Source organism: Kwoniella shandongensis, chromosome 11, assembly GCF_008629635.2.
Source record: "Kwoniella shandongensis chromosome 11, complete sequence".
In the NCBI taxonomy this organism is placed as follows: Eukaryota; Fungi; Basidiomycota; class Tremellomycetes; order Tremellales; family Cryptococcaceae; genus Kwoniella; species Kwoniella shandongensis.
The window spans coordinates 191,861-212,469 of record NC_089297.1 but is presented as its reverse complement, the minus strand read 5'-3'; the positions used below and the strand labels follow the sequence as shown (position 1 = coordinate 212,469).

Sequence of the window (20,609 nt, the reverse complement as noted above, 5' to 3'; positions counted from 1 at the left end):
TCTCGAGCGAAACGATCGTTTTCTCATCATCATCCCCCCTTCAAACCACGTGGTTCTTGGCAGCGGCGGCGCTCGGCCGAGCATCTAAAGAATTCGGCAAAATCATCGGAGATGGGCGTCGTGATCGGCACGTAAGGTATGGGTATGGGTTATTTTTGATCCAACTTTAAGCGGAAATGAGATGCTGGAGTCATACCAAGTCATTGACGACTCGAAAGAGCCGACCGACATTCAATCAAGTAAGGAGCTAAGTACGGTCTGTGCATTGACCTCAGGTCGCAACGAATCCGTTCGTTTCAGAACGGCGGCCCATCTCTCTAGTCATAGTGTTTTTCCACCAATGTCGAGTCGATTGGAATCATATCACTGATTATTGTTATTCTTCAAAAAGTCGAAAGCACAACTCGACAATAACCGGAATCTAGACGGATTTGTAAACCGGATCACTTAGTGGTGCACTTCATCTTCTTTGACTACTCTACTCTTTCCAACACAAACAACCGTTAATATCAGGAGTTAGAGCAATCGTGTCTACCTGCACCAAAGAGAGATAGATAGAGAGAGCGAGGGATCTGGCCATCCAAAATGGCGCCATCAAGAGGCGACGGCTTCGCGTCCACTTCCACTTCCACCTCATCCAGCGCACGATCCGACGCACCGACACTCGCCGAACAAAATACAGTAGCCGACCCTATCGTCCCTGCTACAGTCAGTGATCCTCCCAAACCAGAACTGTACGAAGAACGCAAATCGAATTCTTCAGAAAGGACAATCAGTGTCAACGACGACGACGACGATGACGAACAGAACGGAGGAGGGCGACGACGATCTACACATCTGGATTCGTCGAATCTACCTCCCGGATGTCATTTCGGAGAGATCCTCTCACCTTCGCTCAATCTCACAATCACACATGACGAAACCATCAATGAGAAGAAGACGACGACGGAGCCTGTCCGGATTATATGGGTCGATTTCCCAGCTTCGTCACCCCAAAACCCATTCCATTTCACTCAAAAGCGGAAATACGCAATAACGGCCGTCGCAACCTTTTTCACACTGCTTACGGCGATGAATGTGGGAGCGTTTAGTATAAGTGAGATCTCGATGGAGAGGGATTTGAATTGTGGTCCGATCGAGGCGGCTGCTGGTTTGGCACTGTTTTGCTGGGTGAGTGGGAGTCTCTTATTCGCAGAAATACCATATGACACAGAAGCAGCAATGCGTGCTGACAAAGGTAGCCTCCTGTAGGGTTTCGCAATCGCCCCGTTGATGCTTGCTCCTCTCTCTGAAGAATTCGGACGAAGATGGACATACATCGTGTCCGTCGTCATTTACCTCCTCGGCACTCTGATGACCGCTTTGTGAGTTTTCGAATTCAAGACCTTATGTCCGAGCGCTCTTAACTAACCATGTTGGGCACTGTTTTATGTGAATAGGAGCAAGAACGTAGCGACCATGCTCATTTCCCGATTCATCGCCGGCAGCGCAGGAAGTGTAGGAGCCACCTTGGTAGGCGGGACTATCGCCGATATTTACATACCGGCCAAGTGAGTCCGATGAAAGCAGTCTCAATTTGTTGTCGCTGACAGGAAACTCGATGGAATGGATCAGTCGTGGACTCCCTTCGTCCATCTTCGCTGTTATGGCAATTGCAGGGAGTGGTATAGGACCTTTAGTCTTCGCATGGGTGGAGTCAAGTCCTAAGTTAGAATGGAGATGGGTATGGTGGATACAGATGAGTGAGTTCGGGCCCTGGCTTTCCATCAACACAGCCCTATCGGAAAACGTTGGCTGAAGTCGTTTTGAAAACAGTGATCATTGGCGCTTTGATACCTTTCATCTTCATGGCGATGCGAGAGACGCGAGAGTCTGTCATTTTACGGCGCAGAGCCAAGAATCTTAGGAAGGAAAGGGGATTGATCGATGGAGGGAGATATACGGCTAGAAGTGAAGTTGGGAAAGTTGGGTTCTTGGAAGCTGTAAAGACGAGTTCGACCAGACCAATTAGTGAGTCCCTCCTTTCGGGTAGTCTGGGGGTCATGTCGCCCCCACTGCAGCTACAGGACGGTTTGGCTAACCACTAGTTGATAGCGTTTCTGTTTGTTGAGCCTGTGGTGCTCTTCATGTCCCTCTGGGTGTCTGTGGCTGTGAGTATTTCAATCCTTGCTGCGTTGATTCTGTTACTCATGCGAAGGTGTGACAGTGGGGTGTCCTCTACACTCAGATCGGTGGACTGCCATACATCTTCAGACGGATATATGGATTCTCAACGAACCAAGTTGGTCTTGTCTACATAACTATCATGTGAGTTGGGGTCAAAGTCAATGTGACCTGGTGGGAACAAAGCTGACATCTGCCATCGTAGTATCGGTGCTTTCCTTGGATTCGGAGTGAATTTCGCACAAGATGCGATCTATCGGTATGTGATACATGACCCCCACTTCCCACTCTTTGTGCTTGGCCCAAGCGTGCCCACCAATCTACCCAGCCAGTATGTCCCGCTTTCTCCATAAAGCTGACTTCCACTGTACAGTCGCCGAGTCGAGAAGGACGGCGTCGAAGCTCGACTTTACGCACCAATGTTTTCTGGTGTGACCCTTGCTCTTGGGTGTTTCTTGTATGGGTTCACTAGTAGCCCGACGATACATTGGATCGCACCATGTATCGGCCTTGTTATCATCATCGGTCAGTCTTTCCATTCTCTCTATATCCTTTAGCATACACTGATAGTATCTCGAACGAACAGCAAGCATCATGACAATCTACATCAGTTGTTTTGTATAGTAAGCGGAGTTTCAGTTGTAGCTTATCCTGTTCAATCTAAGAATACAGTGCTGACATAGTCTTGTTTGCGCAGCTTATCGGAATGTTATGGATCTTACGCATCGTCTGCTATTGCTGCGCAGAGTTTCTTGAGAAATGTGTTCGGAGGTGCCTTCTGCTTCTTCATAATCCAGGTGAGCGCAGACACCATCGCCGAAAGTCGAAGTGACGTTAACGACTCCTTCTCCTATCATCCCTTCCCCTTTCCCCCTCACCTATTCTTCTCATCATTGTCTGCCACTCTACTCGCCCTTGCAGATGTATGACGGCCTAACGATCCGATGGACAATTTTCACGTGGGGTTGTGTCTCGCTCGTCCTCGCTGCTGTGCCCTTTCTGGCTTTCTTCAGAGGACTCCAGATCAGAGCACGATCAAAGTATTCAAAGTTGTTGATGCAAGAGGAGAAAGAGAGGGTGGAGAAGGAGAAGGAGGTATTGGACGGATTAGGATAGAAATGGGTCGGAACAGGCGCACGCAGGACAGTCGTTTGTATAGAATAGTAAAGTAGTCAGGCTGAATCCCATGATGCGATATGCAAATAAGTAGTTGCAACCGATTCTTGCTCTGGCAACGACGAGTATCTCTCAAGTCGATACCTGATATCTTTATCGGTATGAGTGACATCGTGGGACTGATACGACGAACGATCTCGATCCTCGGAGTGTTGTTATCTCAGGTTCAAGGAACGAGGACATTACAAAGTGGCTTCGTACATTCAACGGTTCCCATCGTACTGTATACTTTATCGGACCGGTATTCGATCCCTTCCCTTTCATTGCAGAGTGGGAAATGTAAAAGCGGGAGATTAGATCGCGGATCGTGAATTGCGGAATGGGGACATGTACGCCGAGTCGATCTCTCGACAATAGGCTTTGATCAAAGGGGGCATGCAACTAATCGCCATCTTGATCCTTCCGTCGTCCTTGATTGGATGACTGTCTACTACATGTGCAGCTATCGAAGCCGCTATCACGCAATATCGCTCAACTAGGAATGGTCCAAGTCGAATATCATGCACATGACTTCATCTCATACGTCTGTGGCTGGACTAAGGCGAACCTCATCCTTTCCCGCTATACAAGTAACGCAACTTAGCAGGAACACAAGCGAAAGCGCAGACGAGATCGCGTCTTGTCTGCGTCTCCTTTGAATTGGGAACATGACGAAACTCTCATTTTTGCATTCCGCCCAGCCAGCCATACGCGAGCGTGTGTCGTATCCTATATCGTTATATTCCAGGGCCAGGGAATTGAATGGTACTGACTTTGTACTGTACGTCAATGGAAGTGAAATGACAAAGGGTTAATGTTCAGGTGTGAGGTGACGCACAAACGCGGTCCGCAGGTCAGGTCAGTCAGTCGCGCGGCGGGTTGTTGTTCTGAACGGTGTTTCGGGATTTCAAAGGGGGATCACAGCGTTACAAGTCACGTGATTGCCTCCCGTACCCTGAGGCGATTAGAAATGAACGGGAGAGGTTTGTATTCGCCCAAAAGGAAACATTAGGAATTGGATAGGGGGGGAATACAATTTGATTAATGAATTGGGGGTTGACTGGATCCACCACCACCACTGTAAACGTTGAACCATTATTGATTCATGTTTCAATCAACCTTTTTGTTCAGTGTCCGTCTAGCTCGTCCCAATTATAGTAGTCATCAGCACCTACCCCATCCTCATCGTCACCGTCGCGCCGTTCGTCCACGGAGTCGATAACCTCCCTCAAGACGGTTTGAGAAGCAAGGCCTAACGTAGAAAAGATAGGAAGGAAAGGAGCACAGTATAACGGATTTCGCGTCATATAACACAAAACCCTGCACCAGCCTCCTCACCCAACCAACCCACCAACCAGTCGGTAGGTCGGTACTCAAACCGATCTTTCATTCTCCTTCACACAATTCTTTCATATCCACCTCAACACTCTCTCTTCAAGGTGTAACTTGACGTTCGCTCGACTTCGTCATGGCCAGCGGTATACCTGTGAGTTATCCTCTTTCTATTACTGCTCGTTACGGTGATGGCCCCGCGCGACGGATTTTGAGAACATGGCGTGTGGGTGCTATAGTGAGACGCGATGTCTGTTGGTCTGAGCGAGCTACATTGCCTCCTCGTCCATCTTATCACCAGTCTCCCTACGACCTCGTCCTCACTTGCTTGCACATCGTCCCCATCGTGAACGTAACACGAATGCATGCTAACAATTGATTAACCCCTGTCCTGGTTCCCCGTCAACCAACCAACCCTTATATCACTCAACTTCACGTGCCTGTCTTCCCTTCCCTCCACATGAACCCACCACCCACTTTCAATTACTCTGATACACATCAAAACACAATGCAGACCCGCCGGACTACTCGTAGAGTCGATGAGAATGCTCCTCCTGCGGCCGGTACCATCGCTACTCGGTCACGTAGCGGCGCCAACCCGAACGGCAACGGTGTTGGAGCTCTCGCAGCGGCCAAAGCGGGCGCGACCACTTCCATCCCTGTCATGAAACGTACTCAGTCCGCTGCCAGTACACGATCCACTCTTCGAGACGACGGTCTTGGGAAGCCCGATGCGGCCGCAACGAAGAGAAGGAATGCTTTAGGGGAAGTGACGAATGGTGGAAAGAAGGGTGCAGCCGTTACTAAGGAAGAGAGAAAACCACTTGCTACTACACAATCGTCTCAAGCTGCTGCGCAGCGAAAGGCGAGATCAACGACATCAACATCCACAACGGCACCGGTTGCCTCTGCTTCTGTGAAGGAAGAGAAGGTCATTGGAAAGAGAAAGGCAACAGTCGCGCCAGCCAGCAAAATCCCTTCTCGATCACGCTCCACAACAGCTTCGACCAGTACTACTACGACCGCCGCTGCCGCTGCCGTCGCTGTTGACGCCAAGCCGCTCAAAGAGAGGAAGCCTAATGTCGACGACGAACCTTCGAGGAAAAGAAGAAAGACTTCAACACCTCCACCGGGTTTGTTCGAAGATGATGAGGGTAGGAACCTCGTTGACGAGGGACAGTATGATCCAGATGGGAGGGAGATCTTGCTCTCAAGCGGGAGCAAACAGGCGGTCGGTCTCAGAAGTCCTAAGCGAAAAGCCAAGGATGAAGGTTGGACAGACTTGGACGCGGAAGATGAGGGTAACCCGACTATGGTTAGCGAATATGTCATCGACGCTTTCAACTATATGTTGGCTATAGAAGTGAGTGGCATCAGCTGGTGGTAGTCCTTGGACGGTAGCTGACGATTTGTTGCGGTTGCAGAAAGAGACAATGGCTAGCGCCGACTACATGGACAAACAAGTCGAGCTCCAGTGGAAGATGCGGGCCATCCTTATGGACTGGTTGATCGAGATCCATTCCAAGTTCCGTTTACTACCCGAAACACTTTTCATCGCTACCAACCTCGTCGATCGATTCCTCTCCCAACGAGTCGTCTCTCTCGTCAAATTCCAACTAGTCGGCCTGACAGCGCTTTTCATCGCTGCGAAATACGAAGAGGTGATCTGCCCTTCCATCGAACATTTCTTGCACATGACCGATGGAGGTTACACAACCGAAGAGATCCTCAAAGCTGAACGATATATGCTTTCAACGCTCGGCTTCGATCTCTCTTACCCCAACCCATTACATTTCCTGAGACGGATAAGTAAAGCGGACGGATACGATATCCAAACGAGAACGGTAGCAAAGTATCTCGTGGAGATCAGTTGTATCGATCACAGATTGATCAAATACGCACCGAGCATGATGGCAGCGGCGGCTATGTGGTTGGCTAGATTATGTTTAGATAGAGGAGAATGGGTGAGTGCAGCTGCCACCTTGTTTTAAACGTTTTAAAGCTGACGACGGTGATAGACACCCAACCTCGTCCATTACTCTACATACTCTCAAGAAGAGCTTCTCGAATGCGCTCAGGTCATGTTAGATTTCATCCTCGATCCCGAGTTTAACGATACCTCGTCCTTCTACAAAAAGGTAAGTCAGCTACTCATCGCCTCATAGTTTTGAGAAAGAGCTAACATACTTGTGAACATAGTACGCATCCAAGAAACACATGAAGGCGAGCGTCTACGTTCGTGATTGGGCGACTGGCTTCTGGCCCGAAACAGCGAACGGCACAGGCGACATTGCGGGCATGGAACTTGCTCTTCACCTCGCAGGGGAAGAGTAAAGATGGACTTTGGATTGCTTCGCTTCGCTTCGACCACCAGAGGGACCCTGGTTTCTTCGCATTGCTCATCGCTCTCGTAACCGTACACTGCATCACCCGCCCCCGTGCTTTCCTCACATACCTTTTTTTTGTTCAATGCTGTACACCATTCTTACAACACAATAACACCAATTTCGCATATATCCCCATCCCATCCCATCCCATTCACCAAACCCGTAGTTTATGATTTAATATAAAGTACCATGGTCACTGTTTGTAATATTGTTTTTAGACGAGAACGAGAACGAGACGAGACGAGATGAGATGTCAAAGGTGGTAGACGAGGGCCAGAAGAAGTGCTAGTGGTGGGGTGTGGAGTAGTGTAGGGTAGTGCAGTGATGATGATTTTGACGTATATGTATGCTGTGTCATGTGTGCCGAACAAACAAAGCGATGAGCAGTGCGACGCAATGTTTGCAGTGGTCGCGCGGTAATTGCTATAGTGGCTGTTCTTGGCTCATGAACAGCGGATCAATGGACTTGGGTTGGAAGGGATGCGAAATCTCTGAGATTCTGGCAAAGTCTCGAAGACGATTTCAGAGGATTTACCTTTTCTTCTGAAGAACTGCGAATAAGCCTAAACAACATGTGCACAAGTTAAGAAAGAATCAGAATTTAATTCAAAGGCTAAACCGCAAGCTACGAGTACGAATAATGTGTGATCTATATATATATATATACATGCGAATATGCTAACGTTCTTCTACCTTGGCTGCATACCACTCCTCTCCTTCGCTCCGCCTTTGCTCCGCTAGACCTTCTTGCCCGCCTTCTGTGACTTTTTCTTCGCTTCTCCCAACATGACTCTGGCGAAGAATAGGCCTACCAGCGTGATTCCTGAAAGGAGGAGTAAGAGAGGGAGTCGGATAGCCCATTCTCGAGGAGGGAAGAGGGATTGGATAGGTGTTGAGGATGAGAGGAATGGCTAGAACGAGGGGGGAAAGAATCAGTCATGCTTTGTTACCAAGATGACGATTCCAGGAGAACAAGACGAGTAAGGCGACGGGATGGGAGCGAACGTATCGTGGTGATGGTGTGCAACGGTAGTGAGCGAGACCAACAATACTCACCAGTAACAAAGCCCAGGTGGTGTAGTAGATAAATACGAACGCGGCGACGAAGAGCATCGCTCCTCCTAAGAGCTTGTCGGATGTGGCCTACTCATATGAGCCAGGGTGTAGGGAGAGAAACATCATGAGCGGTTCAATGGGAGTACAAGGGTGACATGATTCGATATCGACACGATAGAGCGTTTGCAGGAATACGTGTAAAGTCGACAGTAAAGAGAGGCGAGCAGCAAAGGAGCGTCAGCTCTAGTCATCTCCCACCCGTTTCGACCTTACTGACCATTTTGGTTGTATGTGAGCTCTGTTGAGAACTTGGGTATCCTACCATGCACTCTGCTACAACATTACAAAATCATCCTCATACAACCTTTGTGACGAAACCACAACCTCCACGCGTTGACCGCCCTCGTCCTTCGTGGCGGGTTACGTAAGGTGGGTGGATTGCACGTGTCAACTGTTTTGTATGTAACTTGCCCCCCGGCTACGAGGAGAGACCGGAAGTGTTTCCATTTGCAGTAATTGTTTGGTATTGCAAGAGGTCTCGTTGGTCGAAAAGGAGAGCGCAGTAACCGGATAACTAACACCTCTTTCTTTTCACCACTCGCATTCTGTTTCTCTCTCTCTAACAATCGCGTCTGCTCTGCTTCATACTGTTCAAAGTGCTCTCGCTAGGTCTTACTTTAGCATATCCCTTTCGTTGTATCTGATCTATCAAATACAAACCCAACATCATGTCAAACAAGGTCATCATCGTAGGCGGTGGATTGTCCGGTCTCTCGGCAGCACACACTGTCCTCGAACGAGGAGGTAACGTCGTGAGTGACTAGTTCAGCAAGCAACCCCCCTTTTCTTCCCTCTCATCGAAACTATCTAGCCCTAGTATCTCGTTTGGGTGTAATGTACTGACAATGTTACTGCTCATCTAATGGTAGATCCTTCTTGACAAGAACAGTTTCATGGGTGTAAGTTGTTTCTCCACGCTCGTTGCAACATGTGCGTGGCGTGGCACAACTGACAGGACGTATAGGGAAACTCTACAAAAGCGACAAGTGGCATTAATGGTGCAGGAACTCAAGTAAGCTTACCTCTTATTACAGTTGCTAGACAGAATAGAGCTAACTATATTCCTCTGACCAGGCTCAAGCAGTATGTCGCAACTTCGAGCCTTGATTGTAAAGCCTGACTGACAACGCGATAATCTTAGGATCTCGGTATCCCCGACACAGCGGCAAAATTGTAGGTGTCACCTCACTTGTGTGATATCCTCCATCGCCCCGTCACTTTGCTACACTCCCTTCTCGCTGATCTCTTCACGGCCGATATCTTACACATCTACTCTTTTCCAGCTTCGCCGACACCAAGAAGTCTGCTCGAGATCTCGCCCGAGACGATCTCATCAAGGTCCTCACCCACAAATCCGGTGATGCCGTCAACTGGCTCGTGGAGAAATTCAACCTCGATTTGAGCAAGGTCTCACGATTGGGTGGTCACTCTGAGAAGAGAACGCATCGAGGTGGCGCGCAATTCCCTGGTATGACAATCACATACGCCTTGATGGAGAAGGTATGTCACGTATATGACAACACGAAGCACTGATCTTGGCTGACCGTGTGTTGCCTGGATCGCGTAGCTCGAGGACTTGGCTGAAAGCTCTCCTGACAGAGTCAAAGTGCTCAAGAAGGCAAAGGTCACAAAGTTATTGGACGAAGGCGGAAAGATTGTCGGTGTCGATTACGAGAAGGACGGGAAGCACGTGAGTCCATCCTCGCCACTTGATCTCAGCAGGTCCGTTTCACCCAGTGTTACTGACAACCTATGCAGTACACCGAATACGGTCCAGTCATCCTTGCCACTGGTGGTTATGCAGCCGATTTCACCAGCGACTCGCTGTTGAAGAAACACCGACCCGAATACTATGATTTGGTAGGTGATCACGCGCTGCGCTTCGTTACCCTTAACTGAACTGACGGATCGGCTATAGCCCACCACCAACGGTGATCACTGTACCGGTGACGGACACAAGATGGCAATGGCCATCGGTGCCAAGGGTATCGACCTCGAGAAAGTTCAAGTTCACCCTACTGGTCTTGTGGACCCTAAAGATCCGGATGCAAAGGTACGTATGCGGTACTAAGATTCTACTCCCGCTGACATACATCCTCGCAGGTTAAATTCTTGGCAGCGGAGGCCCTGCGAGGTGTTGGTGGTTTATTGCTTGACAACACCGGAAGCCGATTTGTAGATGAATTGCAACACCGAGACTTCGTCACTGGTAAGATGTGGGAGAACAACAAGGTGCGTACGGATGATGAACGGAGCCTTTCAATCGAGATGCATGCTGACTCTCGTGTAGTTCCCCATTCGACTCGTCCTCAACGGCCAGTCAAGCAAGGAGATTGAGTGGCACTGCAAGCATTACGTGGGTCGAGGCCTCATGAAGAAGTTCAACAGTGGTGAGGAACTAGCCAAGGAGATCGGGATCAAGCCAGAGGCTCTCAAGAAGACTTGTGAGTGCTCTTCGTTGAGCCTCGCGACTTTGGGCTAACGTCCACACAGTCGACGAACACAACAACTACGCCAAAAACCCTGGCACAGACCCATTCGGCAAGAAGGTGAGCTGTTCGCGTACATCCCGTATAGCGCCACTGACCAGTCCACAGTTCTTCAGCGGTGGTGACTTCAGAATGGACGACATCTATCACGTCGCGCTTATGGTAAGTTCGGATTGCTTGCACTGTCAATTAGATGCCTGAACTGACTCCATGATAGACCCCCGTTCTCCACTACACTATGGGTGGTCTTGAGATTGGCACCAACTCTGCCGTTCACGACGCTCAGGATAAGCCTATTCCTGGTCTCTTCGCGTGCGGTGAATTGGCTGGTGGTGTCCACGGTGCCAATCGTCTTGGTGGTAGTTCGCTCCTGTACGTTGTCGAGATTTGCGAACCCGGATAGCCGAGAGCTGACAAAATACACAGTGGATGTGTCGTTTTCGGTCGAGTGGCTGGTGACTCTGTGTCATCTTACCTTCTCTCCCAACTCGCCAATGAACGAGCGGCCAACAGAGTTGCCAACGTCGCCGGCCATCTTCTTGAGACCAAAATCCGAGTCGACCCCAACTCCAAGAACGTCAACCTCGAGTTCTCATGGGCTGGTGGAGATGGACAGACCCAGACGCAAACCGATAGCCACACCCAAAAGAGCGCCTCGTCCCAAGCTCAAGAGGTCCCCGCGGACAGTGGACCAGCGAAGAAGGGCGACAGTACTCTGGCTCAAGTCGAGCAAGAGAAGTTGCCTGAGACCGAGACCAAGAAGAAGGGTCAGACCAAGGGCGAGTATACAGTTGAGGAAGTCGGCAAGCACAACAAGGAAGACGATTGCTGGGTTATCATCGACGGCGAGGTTCTGGATGTTACCAAGTGAGTCTGCTTGAGTGAGCTGCATCGCGGCTGCAGCTGACCAACATTTCTGTTCCAGCTTCTTGGCCGACCACCGTAAGTAACGATCGAGCGCTCAACATCAGATTAATTGCTGACCTGCTTGTCCAGCCGGTGGTGCCAAGGCCATTTTGCTCTATGCCGGTCGAGATGCCACAGAGTGAGTTTCCTGCGTATGGACTGGCATGAGGGGTATGCACTGACCAGTCCACAGGGAGTTTGCGATGATTCACCCCCCTAACGCCATCTCCAAGTACGCCCCTGACACCGGTGAGTAACATAATTGCACCAATACCAGATCAGCAACTGACGTCTTTACCATGACAGTGATTGGCAAGGTGAAGAAGTAAAAACTGGATGTGAGAGCCGTGTCATCTGAGCTGTTGGAAGTGGTCGTGGTGTAAAAGTCTCTCTATCTATCATGTTGTCCAGTACTCGTTTGTCCGTTTATGTAGCAATGTAGCATGCACACCCCATGCAGAGTTGCAAGTCAAGTTATTGTCAACCGGGTGATGAGTGTTGGATTGATCCGGTCCACGTGGCAACAGGGATGCGGCAGCCTGTCATCTCTCGAGGAATTCATAAATCAGATCTCGAAAGATAATTTCACTTTTGACGTTGAATCATCACTTTCAACCATTATATCTACATAAAATCACACAACTCGTGCAACGTCACTTGCTTTCGTGTCACATTGTATCTAGTGGGCAATAGCAAGCAAGAACAAGATGTTACCACGTCCCGCACGACTACTACGACAACATGGTCTTCTGACTGCGGTGCATACACCTTCTCACCGACTCTCAACCTCCACCTTTCCAACTTGCACGAGCAAATTGTCGGTTAATAGACACCGCAAGTCCAACACCCACACCTACGACACGACGAATCTGTTTACACTATATGGTGGGGTACGACATGCATCGTCTTCCAGCGGAGCTGCTCATGTTGTGAGACGAGCTGCTTCGCCCGAACTGGACGATAGTTTCAAAGAATTGATCAAAGATGGCATGGGTATGGGTATGGGCACCGGCACCGGCGTTGGCAGTACAAGCTCAACATCCACCACCCCTGCTGGAGGTGGAAGAGGGAAAGGGAGGATGACGACCCAACGTGGATTTGGGAATCACTCGCTTCCAGATATAGAACTTGCAGAACCTCAATCTTCGTCATCTTCGTCAGGGGGTATGAAACCGACCCACCACTTCGGACTGATCATCGATGAGCCACCAACGAATAGTGGAGAAGGAGAAGGAGGAGATGGGTCGGCGTATAAGAGAGAAGAGAGAAGGAGCCCGGCGGTGGTATTGGGAAGTAAGAGGTTGGGAGTGGTGGTGCTGCCCGAGGAGATGAAGAGAGGGATACAAAGGCAGATTGATGGTGAGTAAAAGGTCACTTACATCGCAGGCTTCGACAGTGCTAATGCTTTAGATTCCGTGTCCAGAACACGAAGACCCTCGTCAGATTCGACTATCCTACCTCAACCTCCCTGCATCTTCACCCCGTGCTCGCGATCGTGAAACGAAACACGATCATAGATCCGGTAAACCTCGTAAGACGCTCGAAGGAGAACTCGCCAAAGCTGCGGGGGTTTTACCTGGTCAATATGGAGTAGTGAGGAATGTCATGGAAGAGATGGAGAGGAGGTTCGGGACCGGTTGGTTAGGGGACGGAGAGGTTGTAGAGTTTTCAGGAGGTCTAGGACCTGGTGTCTGGTGAGTACCCCAGCTCGATGACTTCGTTAGGAGAGAGGAAGTGGTGCTAAATGGAAGACTCATGGTCATAGGGCAACTATGGACGCTATGGGTGCCCTGCCATCGTCTGGCGAAGAGGCGAGCGGGGGAAAGCTGAACATACAACTGGTTCATTCGTCCAGACATGGACTTGATTTAGCGAAGAAGATATCTGAAGGTATGTTAGCCTTCCTACCGCCGCGTGTCCAAACGGGTCGGACTGATCATGTGTGTCTTCCATCACTCAGCTGTCCCAGAATCGGCTGTCGACTTGCAATTCAGCAGAAAATACACCTTTACTGGTCACGAAGTGAGCAGATTCGTGTCTACGTTCTTATCTTGGATATTTCTAAGCTGAATTTATCTTCTCTCATAGCCATCCCTAGTCCTCTCCACATTCCAGCTGTCTCTCCTTCCCACACAGCCATCACAACAGACTCATCTCCTCGACCTCCTCGCGCTCGAATCCCCTTATCTCGTGCTAGTTGACCGATCGACCCCAGAAGGCTGGGCTGCCATCTCTCGTGCACGGGCTTTCATTCTTGAGCAATCGACCTCCGAATCCCCATTACATGTTATAGCGCCATGTCCCCACGATGGCGTGTGTCCCTTGGCGTCCACCGATGATATCTGTGGTTTCAGCCAGAGATTGCAAAGACCTAGCTTCGTGAGGAAGACAAAGCACTCGTCAAGAGGGGAAGAAGATACGGGATACTGTTACCTCATCATCGGACGAGGAGAAAGGCCTGCTGTGTCGTCAAGTGACCAGCTACACGTCGAGGAGCTGAGCAGAGCTGGAAGGATGGGAGGTGTAGGAAAGGAAGAAGCAGAAAAAGCAATGCTGAAGCTAGAGGGCAGAAGTGTGATCCGCGAGATTGAAGGACACGAAGCCATTCTAGAGGTTGTGAGTCTTCATGAGCCCCAAGGAGATGAGGAAGGAGTGGCTAGGTCGCAGAACGTGGATAAGGAGGCCATGGAAGAGAACTTGAGGAAGGAGGCATATGCTTGGCCGAGAATGGTGGCGCCGCCTATGAAGAGAAGTGGGCATGTCACAATGGATGCTTGTTGTCCGGATGGTGAGTGGGCTTCCTACTTGCGAGGGAATGAATGTCTGCGGACCGAGTAACGACCACACACGAGGGCTATCGCTGACAACTGTCGTCATCAGGCAACATCCAACGACTGACTTTCTCTAAATCACACTCTAAACAAGGTTATCACGACGCCCGAAAATCATCATGGGGCGATCTTTTTCCACACGAGTCGAAAACTACGCCTGTCACTCGAACAAGAGGAGTAAGAAGGCTTCGCAAGGCCGAGAAAGAGCAGGATGAAGGTGCTTTGGTGCAGGAGATTCTGGCGGCAGGAATGGAGGAGGAGTTGGAGATGGAGGCTGATCTTTTGGCTGGACGAGGGGATTTGGAGGAGCTGGAACGGTTGGGGATCAAGTTGCCAAAGGCTGAGCTGGTTTCTGGTGGTGGGGACGATGTCACGGTTTGGAAATCTGGCGAGAAGGGGCCTTTCGGTAAAGATCGCCAGCGAAGAGAGTTCAGCACTGTTTCTGGGCAGAGACCTTTGAGTTTAGGTAAGTCTGCCTATGGCGTGCTATTTGATCAGATGTGCTAAAATTGACTATGACCAGCAGCAGGTCGATCCAATACCCGTCCCCAAGCTCGTCACATGTCAGTCCGCCCTCAAGGCCGAACCGCCAAGGTCACACTCGCCACTTTGAACGCCATGTCCGCCTCCAAGACCCCCATCACCGTCCTGACGGCATACGATTATCCTACCGCTCTTCTGTCTGAAACCTGCGGTGTTGATATGGTTCTTGTCGGTGATTCCTTGTCGCAAGTGGCTTTGGGTCACGACTCCACCACCTCAATCACGCTCGACGAGATGATCCATCATGCCAAGGCCGTTACGCGAGGTGCGAAATCTGCGTTTGTATTTGCCGATATGCCCATGGGTTCGTTTGAAGTTTCGCTCGAACAAGGAGTTTCCAACGTCCTACGCATGATCAAAGAAGGTGGAGTGGACGGCGTCAAGATTGAAGGTGGACTCGAGATACTTCCACTTGTCAAACGTCTGTCAGAGATAGGTATACCGGTGATGCCTCATCTTGGTCTTCAACCCCAACGAGCCACCTCTCTCTCTGGTTATCTGGTCCAAGGTCGAGCAGCGAAGGGCGCGTTGGAGATTATGGAAACTGCGAAGAAGATGAGAGAGGCAGGCGCGTTTGCGGTGTTGTTGGAAGCTGTGCCGAGCGGAGTAGCTCGAGTTATCACGGAGAAGGTAGAAGGTATTTTAACGATTGGGATAGGAGCGGGGAAAGATACGAGTGGGCAGGTATTGGTGATTACAGATGTGTTGGGAGTATATGAGGAAGATGTGGAATCGATCTCAACACAAGAGCTAGACTCAACGACATCCCTAGCTTCAGCTCTGGTTTCAGCGGGAACGGGTACGCCTCGAAAACCACCTACCGCCCCTCGTTTCGTAAGACAATTCGGTTCAATAGGTCAAGAATCTCGAAGAGCTATAAGGGCCTATATCCAAGCCGTTAAGGAGGGGACGTTCCCTGATAACAAGGAGAGTTATGGGATGAAGAAGGACGAATGGGAGAAGTTCTTGGAGATGGTGAATGCTTTGGAGTAGGAAGGCGGTGGTTGGAGAGAAGAGGTTGGAGAGACACGATGATCTAATGAAGTGGAAGTGCATACCTACATACAGTACATACCTCGCATCGATTATACCCAAGTTGTTGTCTTACATTTCACTCCTCTTCGTTATAGTAGGTAATGATCTCACTATTACAGTACATGTAGATAATGCGTGTAAATGCATGCATGCGTTGTCTATAATGCGGTCGAATAATAATGATGCTCATGATGATGTGTCTTTAGAAATATAATAAGAGGGGGCGGCGTATAATAACATGCTAACACTCGAATGCTCGTCCTGTGAGACTTCGTTCCCCGCCTCACCTCCCTCTCCCTCTTGACTTCCCCCGCGCTCTCTTGGTACTTCCACCTCGACTCCCACCCCCGCTTCTCCTACCCCTTCCTCCTCCACCTCCATCACCATCATTCGGACAATCGCTAGCCCAATGTCCGACCTGTTTACACTTGAAGCATTCTACGTTACCCCAATGAGATATCAGCATTGGCTCTCATTGTATTCAGATGGTTGACTGACCTCCGCTTGTCCCTGTATTGGAACCTCCGCCTCTACTACCACCTCCACCGCCACCACCACTTGGTCCACCCAGCCCGTCATTAGGGCATGCATTGGCCCAATGTCCCGACTCGTGACATTTGTAACAATCTTTTAAAACCCGACAATCATTTGGTCAGCTAGTGGATGGGGTTGATTAGGAAACTATATGACTACTCACCACCTGTCGTACCTCCTCCACCACCGCCAGTTGCGCCAGTACGACCACCACGAGCTGATCTACTTGTACCTCCACCCTTCGATGGACCAGGACCACCACCATCATTCGGACAAGCACTTGACCAATGTCCCTCCTCTCCACATTTGAAGCAGCCTACACATACATAATATAGTCAGCTCTCTTGATCGTCGAATAGTCTCAACCAAGCAAGCCCACCTCCTGACGACCCTGAACCCCCACCACCACCTGACGGACCAGCTCGAGAAGGTGCTCGTCCCCCTCCACCGCCACCACCACCACCACCGCCATCCGTATCATCAGCCCATGTGAAGAATCCACATCTCGCTTTCGGATTGTTCGGACATGCCCTACGAAGCAGTATTAGCTTAGCCTGCTCCACAAACACTGGCCTCTGTTCAAGCTCACCAGAATTGTCTTCCCTTATTTGGTCCATCTTTCATGACGGTCCCAAAGGATGCTTCCAAGCCACAATCACATCGGACCTCGTCACCGTCATTCTGGTGCATATCATTCCGGCTCTGTACGAGTCATGTGGTCAGTTAGATTTCTCAGAGAGGAAGTGGACAAGACTTACAGAAGTACGTTGTCGTTTTTGAGGAGGTTGGACATGCTGTGCTGTAGACCGACTTGGTCCAGCTTGAGGAGGGCGATCATCATCGCCAGCCCATTGCTACACCAAGTCATCAGTATCAATCCACGATAGCAAAGCAACGTGTACTGACAAAGTATCCGCATTGTTCTCCTTGGGGTTTCGGACATGTCCAGAACATTCGCCCCTGATGAGCCGAGTCCGACCGTGTAACCGTACGAGAGACCGCCGTTTGACCACAGTCGCATGTCTGTGCACCACTACCACCGCCACCTCCGCCACTGCCACCACCTCGACGGTCATAGCCAGTGTTTATTTCCTCATCTACTCGCAATTAGCGAAGTCCGGATGACACCAAGGACGGTTTACTCACCATCGTCGGGAGACCTCTTTCTACCATTCGACCGTGAAGTGTTCACACTTGCACCTCTACCTCTAGCTCTGCTTGTGGTTGCAGCACCTCGAGTGGATGTCCCACGACCGCGAGTAGCTCTTGTACGACCTCCTCCCCGCGGCGCAGAGGGTCCGTCGTCGTCCTCATCGTCCTCATCATCGTCGCCTCCCCCGCGAGGCATACCACCCGCTCCGCCTCCTCGTCCACCTCGACCGCCTCTAGCTGCTCCGCGGGCGGCGCCTCCCCGACCTCGACCTCTTCCAGCTCTCGCGGCTGCTCGGAGTGCATCTTGCGCTTCACCTGCACCGTGGAGATACTCGATGACACTCTGCTATCTCAATCAGCTCAGATCGTACTTGGGAATCGCCACTTGACGCACCTCGAGGATCGTGGGAAACTCCCTTCTGGCTTTGATGTAGACCTCTTTGTACTCGTCGATAGTCTGATCCAATATCTCACCTTTTCGTCGAACCCCATCGCAGATTAGTTGCATGCGATATTCAGTCTACTTTAGGTCAGTGTTGTTGTAGTTCAAAGGAGACGCGACAACATACCTCCCGACGAAGATGGGGCTTGCTGAGAGATCGATCGAAACCGATCCGGTTATAGCCTTCCACAAGGCCGACACCAAGGGTTGAAGGTACCAGATATTTAACCTTCTGCTCTTGCTTTTCTGTCACGTATTCTCGCTCGATGATCTTGGCGATATGCTCAGCGATGGTTGCATCCGTACCTGCGATGCGGTCAGCGTTTTGTTGTACACGTTTTAGCCCAATTGAACACTCACCAATACCGTTCTTGTCCATGAGACCAACTAGATCGGCCTCGGTGAGCAGATTAGGTCCACTAGTACTTCCTTCCTTGAGGGTCACAACATCAGGTATGAAGTCCTCGCCAACCTGGAAGTCCGGCAAGGCGTTGCTTGACCATTTGTCGTATGGGTATACCTCGAGATAGTTGCGACGACTGATAACGAGACCTGAGGTGCGTTGTGAGTGAGACGTGATATCTGAATCGGTGCGATCAGCTTACCACTGGTAGAAAACACCTCGTCTGCGATGACGATCTCAACGGTCGTAGTCTTTCCCTCCGCGTTCGCCGAACAGGACGCGAGGAATCGTCTCGTCACCAGTTCGAATACTCTTCTCTCGTCCCCTTCTAGCTGACCGGCATGCGCCGTGGGATGGATAGGAGGATGCGCTTTATCGTTCTTCTTGCCGTTTCGAGGTTTCTGAAATGCGCCGTCGAGCAGTCTGAGATCAGGTCAGCATAGTCATGACATTTTGGCACAATCGACTTACTTTTGAGCATATTGACCCCATTGATTATCATGTGTCTGCTTTTGGATGAGTGAGTTGAAGTCGAATTGAGGATCATATTGATCGGTCTCGGTACGAGGATAGCTAAGGATACCTTTTTGATACAGTTTTTCGGCGATCTGGGATTACGTCAGGAAACAACAAGAAGAACAGAAGAAGCACAGAGGAGCTCACATCAAGAACCCTCTTGGGAGCTAGACGGAGCAACCGAGAACCAGACTGTTGCAGCTCGACCGTAGTGAGGGGGAGAGGTTTCCTGAGTGAAGAGATTAAGTCAGACCAAGCTGGTGCGTTATAAAGGAAACGGGCTCACCATTTCGTTGTTGGCTTAGTTTCCACCTTGGTGACCGTCGCTTGTGGATCGTTTTCACACTGCTCACAGAGGACAGCGGCGAAATCTTGATCGAACAGATGATTTCTTCGCCACTTGAAGTCCACTAACTGCTCCTCCTCGCCTTCGTCTTGCCGCTTGATAGCAACGTAGATATACCAGAAAGTTTCGGGAACGAAGGATTGGACACGATTGTACTGGTCGACAACGAAACCGAGAGTGGGGAACTGACATGGTCCTGTTCTCGAAGGTCAGCGCTCAGACGAGATTTCTGACTTTGCTCAACTAGTTAACGAGTCCCAGCAGAGAATAACCAGCTCTTACTCACCATAACTGATCACCTTCTGATCCAGCTCCGGCACCCTCTCTTGTAATCCCATTGTCGTCAATCGGGTGAAAGCGGCTCCGATTCTCAGATCCAGCGAGATCCTCGCTTCCACCGCATGCGCCTGACGCATATCCAGATCGTTGGCTTGTCGACATGCCTGGTGTATTTGTCTGCCAGTCAAGTGATAAGCTGATCAGTCTACCGAAATGACAATTAGCTTACTCACGCTGCTATGATTGCACTGAACCTCGCTCTTTTCACAACTAGATTCCTGTTCACCTTCCTACATGCGGCCACTACCTCGGAACCAATATGTTCCCCTTCACGATCACAATCGGTCCATATCATAAGTAGATCCGCATGTCGAGCTTCCGCTTGAAGGTTCTGTTCTACCTTTTTGAGTTTCTGCTTCGCTTATCAGCTTGCTGACATCAGATGGGTTTACTTCCGGCTGACTCACAGTATCGACGTATGTGAGTACCTGAGCATCGAAGAGGGCAAAGGGATCGCATGAGGACCATTTACGATGATCGTCGTCGAAGTCCTGAGGGAGAAAGTGAGCTTTGACATCAAAGATCTCATATTCGTGCCAGCTCACCGAAGAAGTTAGATGTCCAAGTACCGCAGTGACTGTAAAGTCTGCTCCTCTTCCATTGCCAAGGGGAGGTGGTAGGTTATAATCAAAGTCATAATTGCGGATATATTGGTGACGACCGTCTCGCTACATTCAAAGAGGAAACAGTCAGCTACATTTGACCACCTTGTAATTTGATACAGGAGAAGCAGCGAACTCACCGTATTCCATCTTCCTCCGGATAAGATCTCCGTGATACTCTTTGCGATACTTGGCTTTTCAGCTACGCAGAGAACTTTCATGTCTACGTCCTCTCATCACCTCCACGTTCTTCCCTTTGACGTCTGAGAGGGGTACTTTGGCAGTTTTACTGGTTCGTCTTGCGAGCGAGAGGAAGGA

General features: G+C 50.2%; 6 protein-coding genes across 6 annotated transcripts; 4 read left to right on the top strand and 2 right to left on the bottom strand.

The window, feature by feature from the left end:
• Window positions 1-585: 585 nt before the first annotated feature.
• On the top strand, window positions 586-3,279 carry CI109_105970 (uncharacterized protein; the record flags this gene model as incomplete). Its single annotated transcript, XM_032005139.1, has 12 exons — window positions 586-1,170; window positions 1,252-1,364; window positions 1,440-1,550; window positions 1,615-1,742; window positions 1,816-2,010; window positions 2,095-2,150; window positions 2,207-2,307; window positions 2,369-2,422; window positions 2,537-2,688; window positions 2,750-2,786; window positions 2,861-2,960; window positions 3,085-3,279. The coding sequence occupies 12 exons, from the start codon at window positions 586-588 to the stop codon at window positions 3,277-3,279; spliced, it is 1,827 nt and encodes a 608-aa protein (XP_031860651.1).
• Window positions 3,280-5,158: 1,879 nt separating this feature from the next.
• CI109_105969 (uncharacterized protein) lies at window positions 5,159-6,984 on the top strand (the record flags this gene model as incomplete). The annotated part of the gene is made up of 4 exons (XM_032005140.1): window positions 5,159-6,013; window positions 6,075-6,614; window positions 6,669-6,788; window positions 6,850-6,984. 4 exons carry the CDS (start codon window positions 5,159-5,161, stop codon window positions 6,982-6,984), a joined length of 1,650 nt encoding a protein of 549 aa, XP_031860652.1.
• A 790-nt stretch (window positions 6,985-7,774) lies between these two features.
• On the bottom strand, window positions 7,775-8,150 carry CI109_105968 (uncharacterized protein; the record flags this gene model as incomplete). The annotated part of the gene is made up of 2 exons (XM_032005141.1): window positions 7,775-7,948; window positions 8,094-8,150. 2 exons carry the CDS (start codon window positions 8,148-8,150, stop codon window positions 7,775-7,777), a joined length of 231 nt encoding a protein of 76 aa, XP_031860653.1.
• A 671-nt stretch (window positions 8,151-8,821) lies between these two features.
• CI109_105967 (uncharacterized protein) lies at window positions 8,822-11,877 on the top strand (the record flags this gene model as incomplete). The annotated part of the gene is made up of 19 exons (XM_032005142.1): window positions 8,822-8,905; window positions 9,023-9,052; window positions 9,118-9,165; window positions 9,228-9,236; window positions 9,295-9,326; window positions 9,437-9,653; window positions 9,721-9,843; window positions 9,912-10,013; window positions 10,072-10,206; window positions 10,257-10,385; window positions 10,444-10,597; window positions 10,647-10,702; window positions 10,751-10,804; window positions 10,860-11,014; window positions 11,069-11,509; window positions 11,568-11,584; window positions 11,639-11,687; window positions 11,742-11,797; window positions 11,855-11,877. The coding sequence occupies 19 exons, from the start codon at window positions 8,822-8,824 to the stop codon at window positions 11,875-11,877; spliced, it is 1,914 nt and encodes a 637-aa protein (XP_031860654.1).
• A 378-nt stretch (window positions 11,878-12,255) lies between these two features.
• On the top strand, window positions 12,256-15,915 carry CI109_105966 (3-methyl-2-oxobutanoate hydroxymethyltransferase; the record flags this gene model as incomplete). Its single annotated transcript, XM_032005143.1, has 7 exons — window positions 12,256-12,907; window positions 12,972-13,242; window positions 13,314-13,438; window positions 13,509-13,570; window positions 13,637-14,336; window positions 14,429-14,845; window positions 14,903-15,915. The coding sequence occupies 7 exons, from the start codon at window positions 12,256-12,258 to the stop codon at window positions 15,913-15,915; spliced, it is 3,240 nt and encodes a 1,079-aa protein (XP_031860655.1).
• A 325-nt stretch (window positions 15,916-16,240) lies between these two features.
• On the bottom strand, window positions 16,241-20,512 carry CI109_105965 (uncharacterized protein; the record flags this gene model as incomplete). The annotated part of the gene is made up of 20 exons (XM_065967754.1): window positions 16,241-16,395; window positions 16,456-16,584; window positions 16,655-16,807; window positions 16,871-17,022; window positions 17,081-17,193; window positions 17,250-17,345; window positions 17,398-17,588; window positions 17,638-17,989; window positions 18,038-18,163; window positions 18,213-18,391; window positions 18,446-18,637; window positions 18,691-18,911; window positions 18,960-19,096; window positions 19,152-19,233; window positions 19,291-19,546; window positions 19,637-19,806; window positions 19,863-20,041; window positions 20,097-20,180; window positions 20,235-20,357; window positions 20,432-20,512. 20 exons carry the CDS (start codon window positions 20,510-20,512, stop codon window positions 16,241-16,243), a joined length of 3,171 nt encoding a protein of 1,056 aa, XP_065823826.1.
• Between the last annotated feature and the right edge of the window lie 97 nt (window positions 20,513-20,609).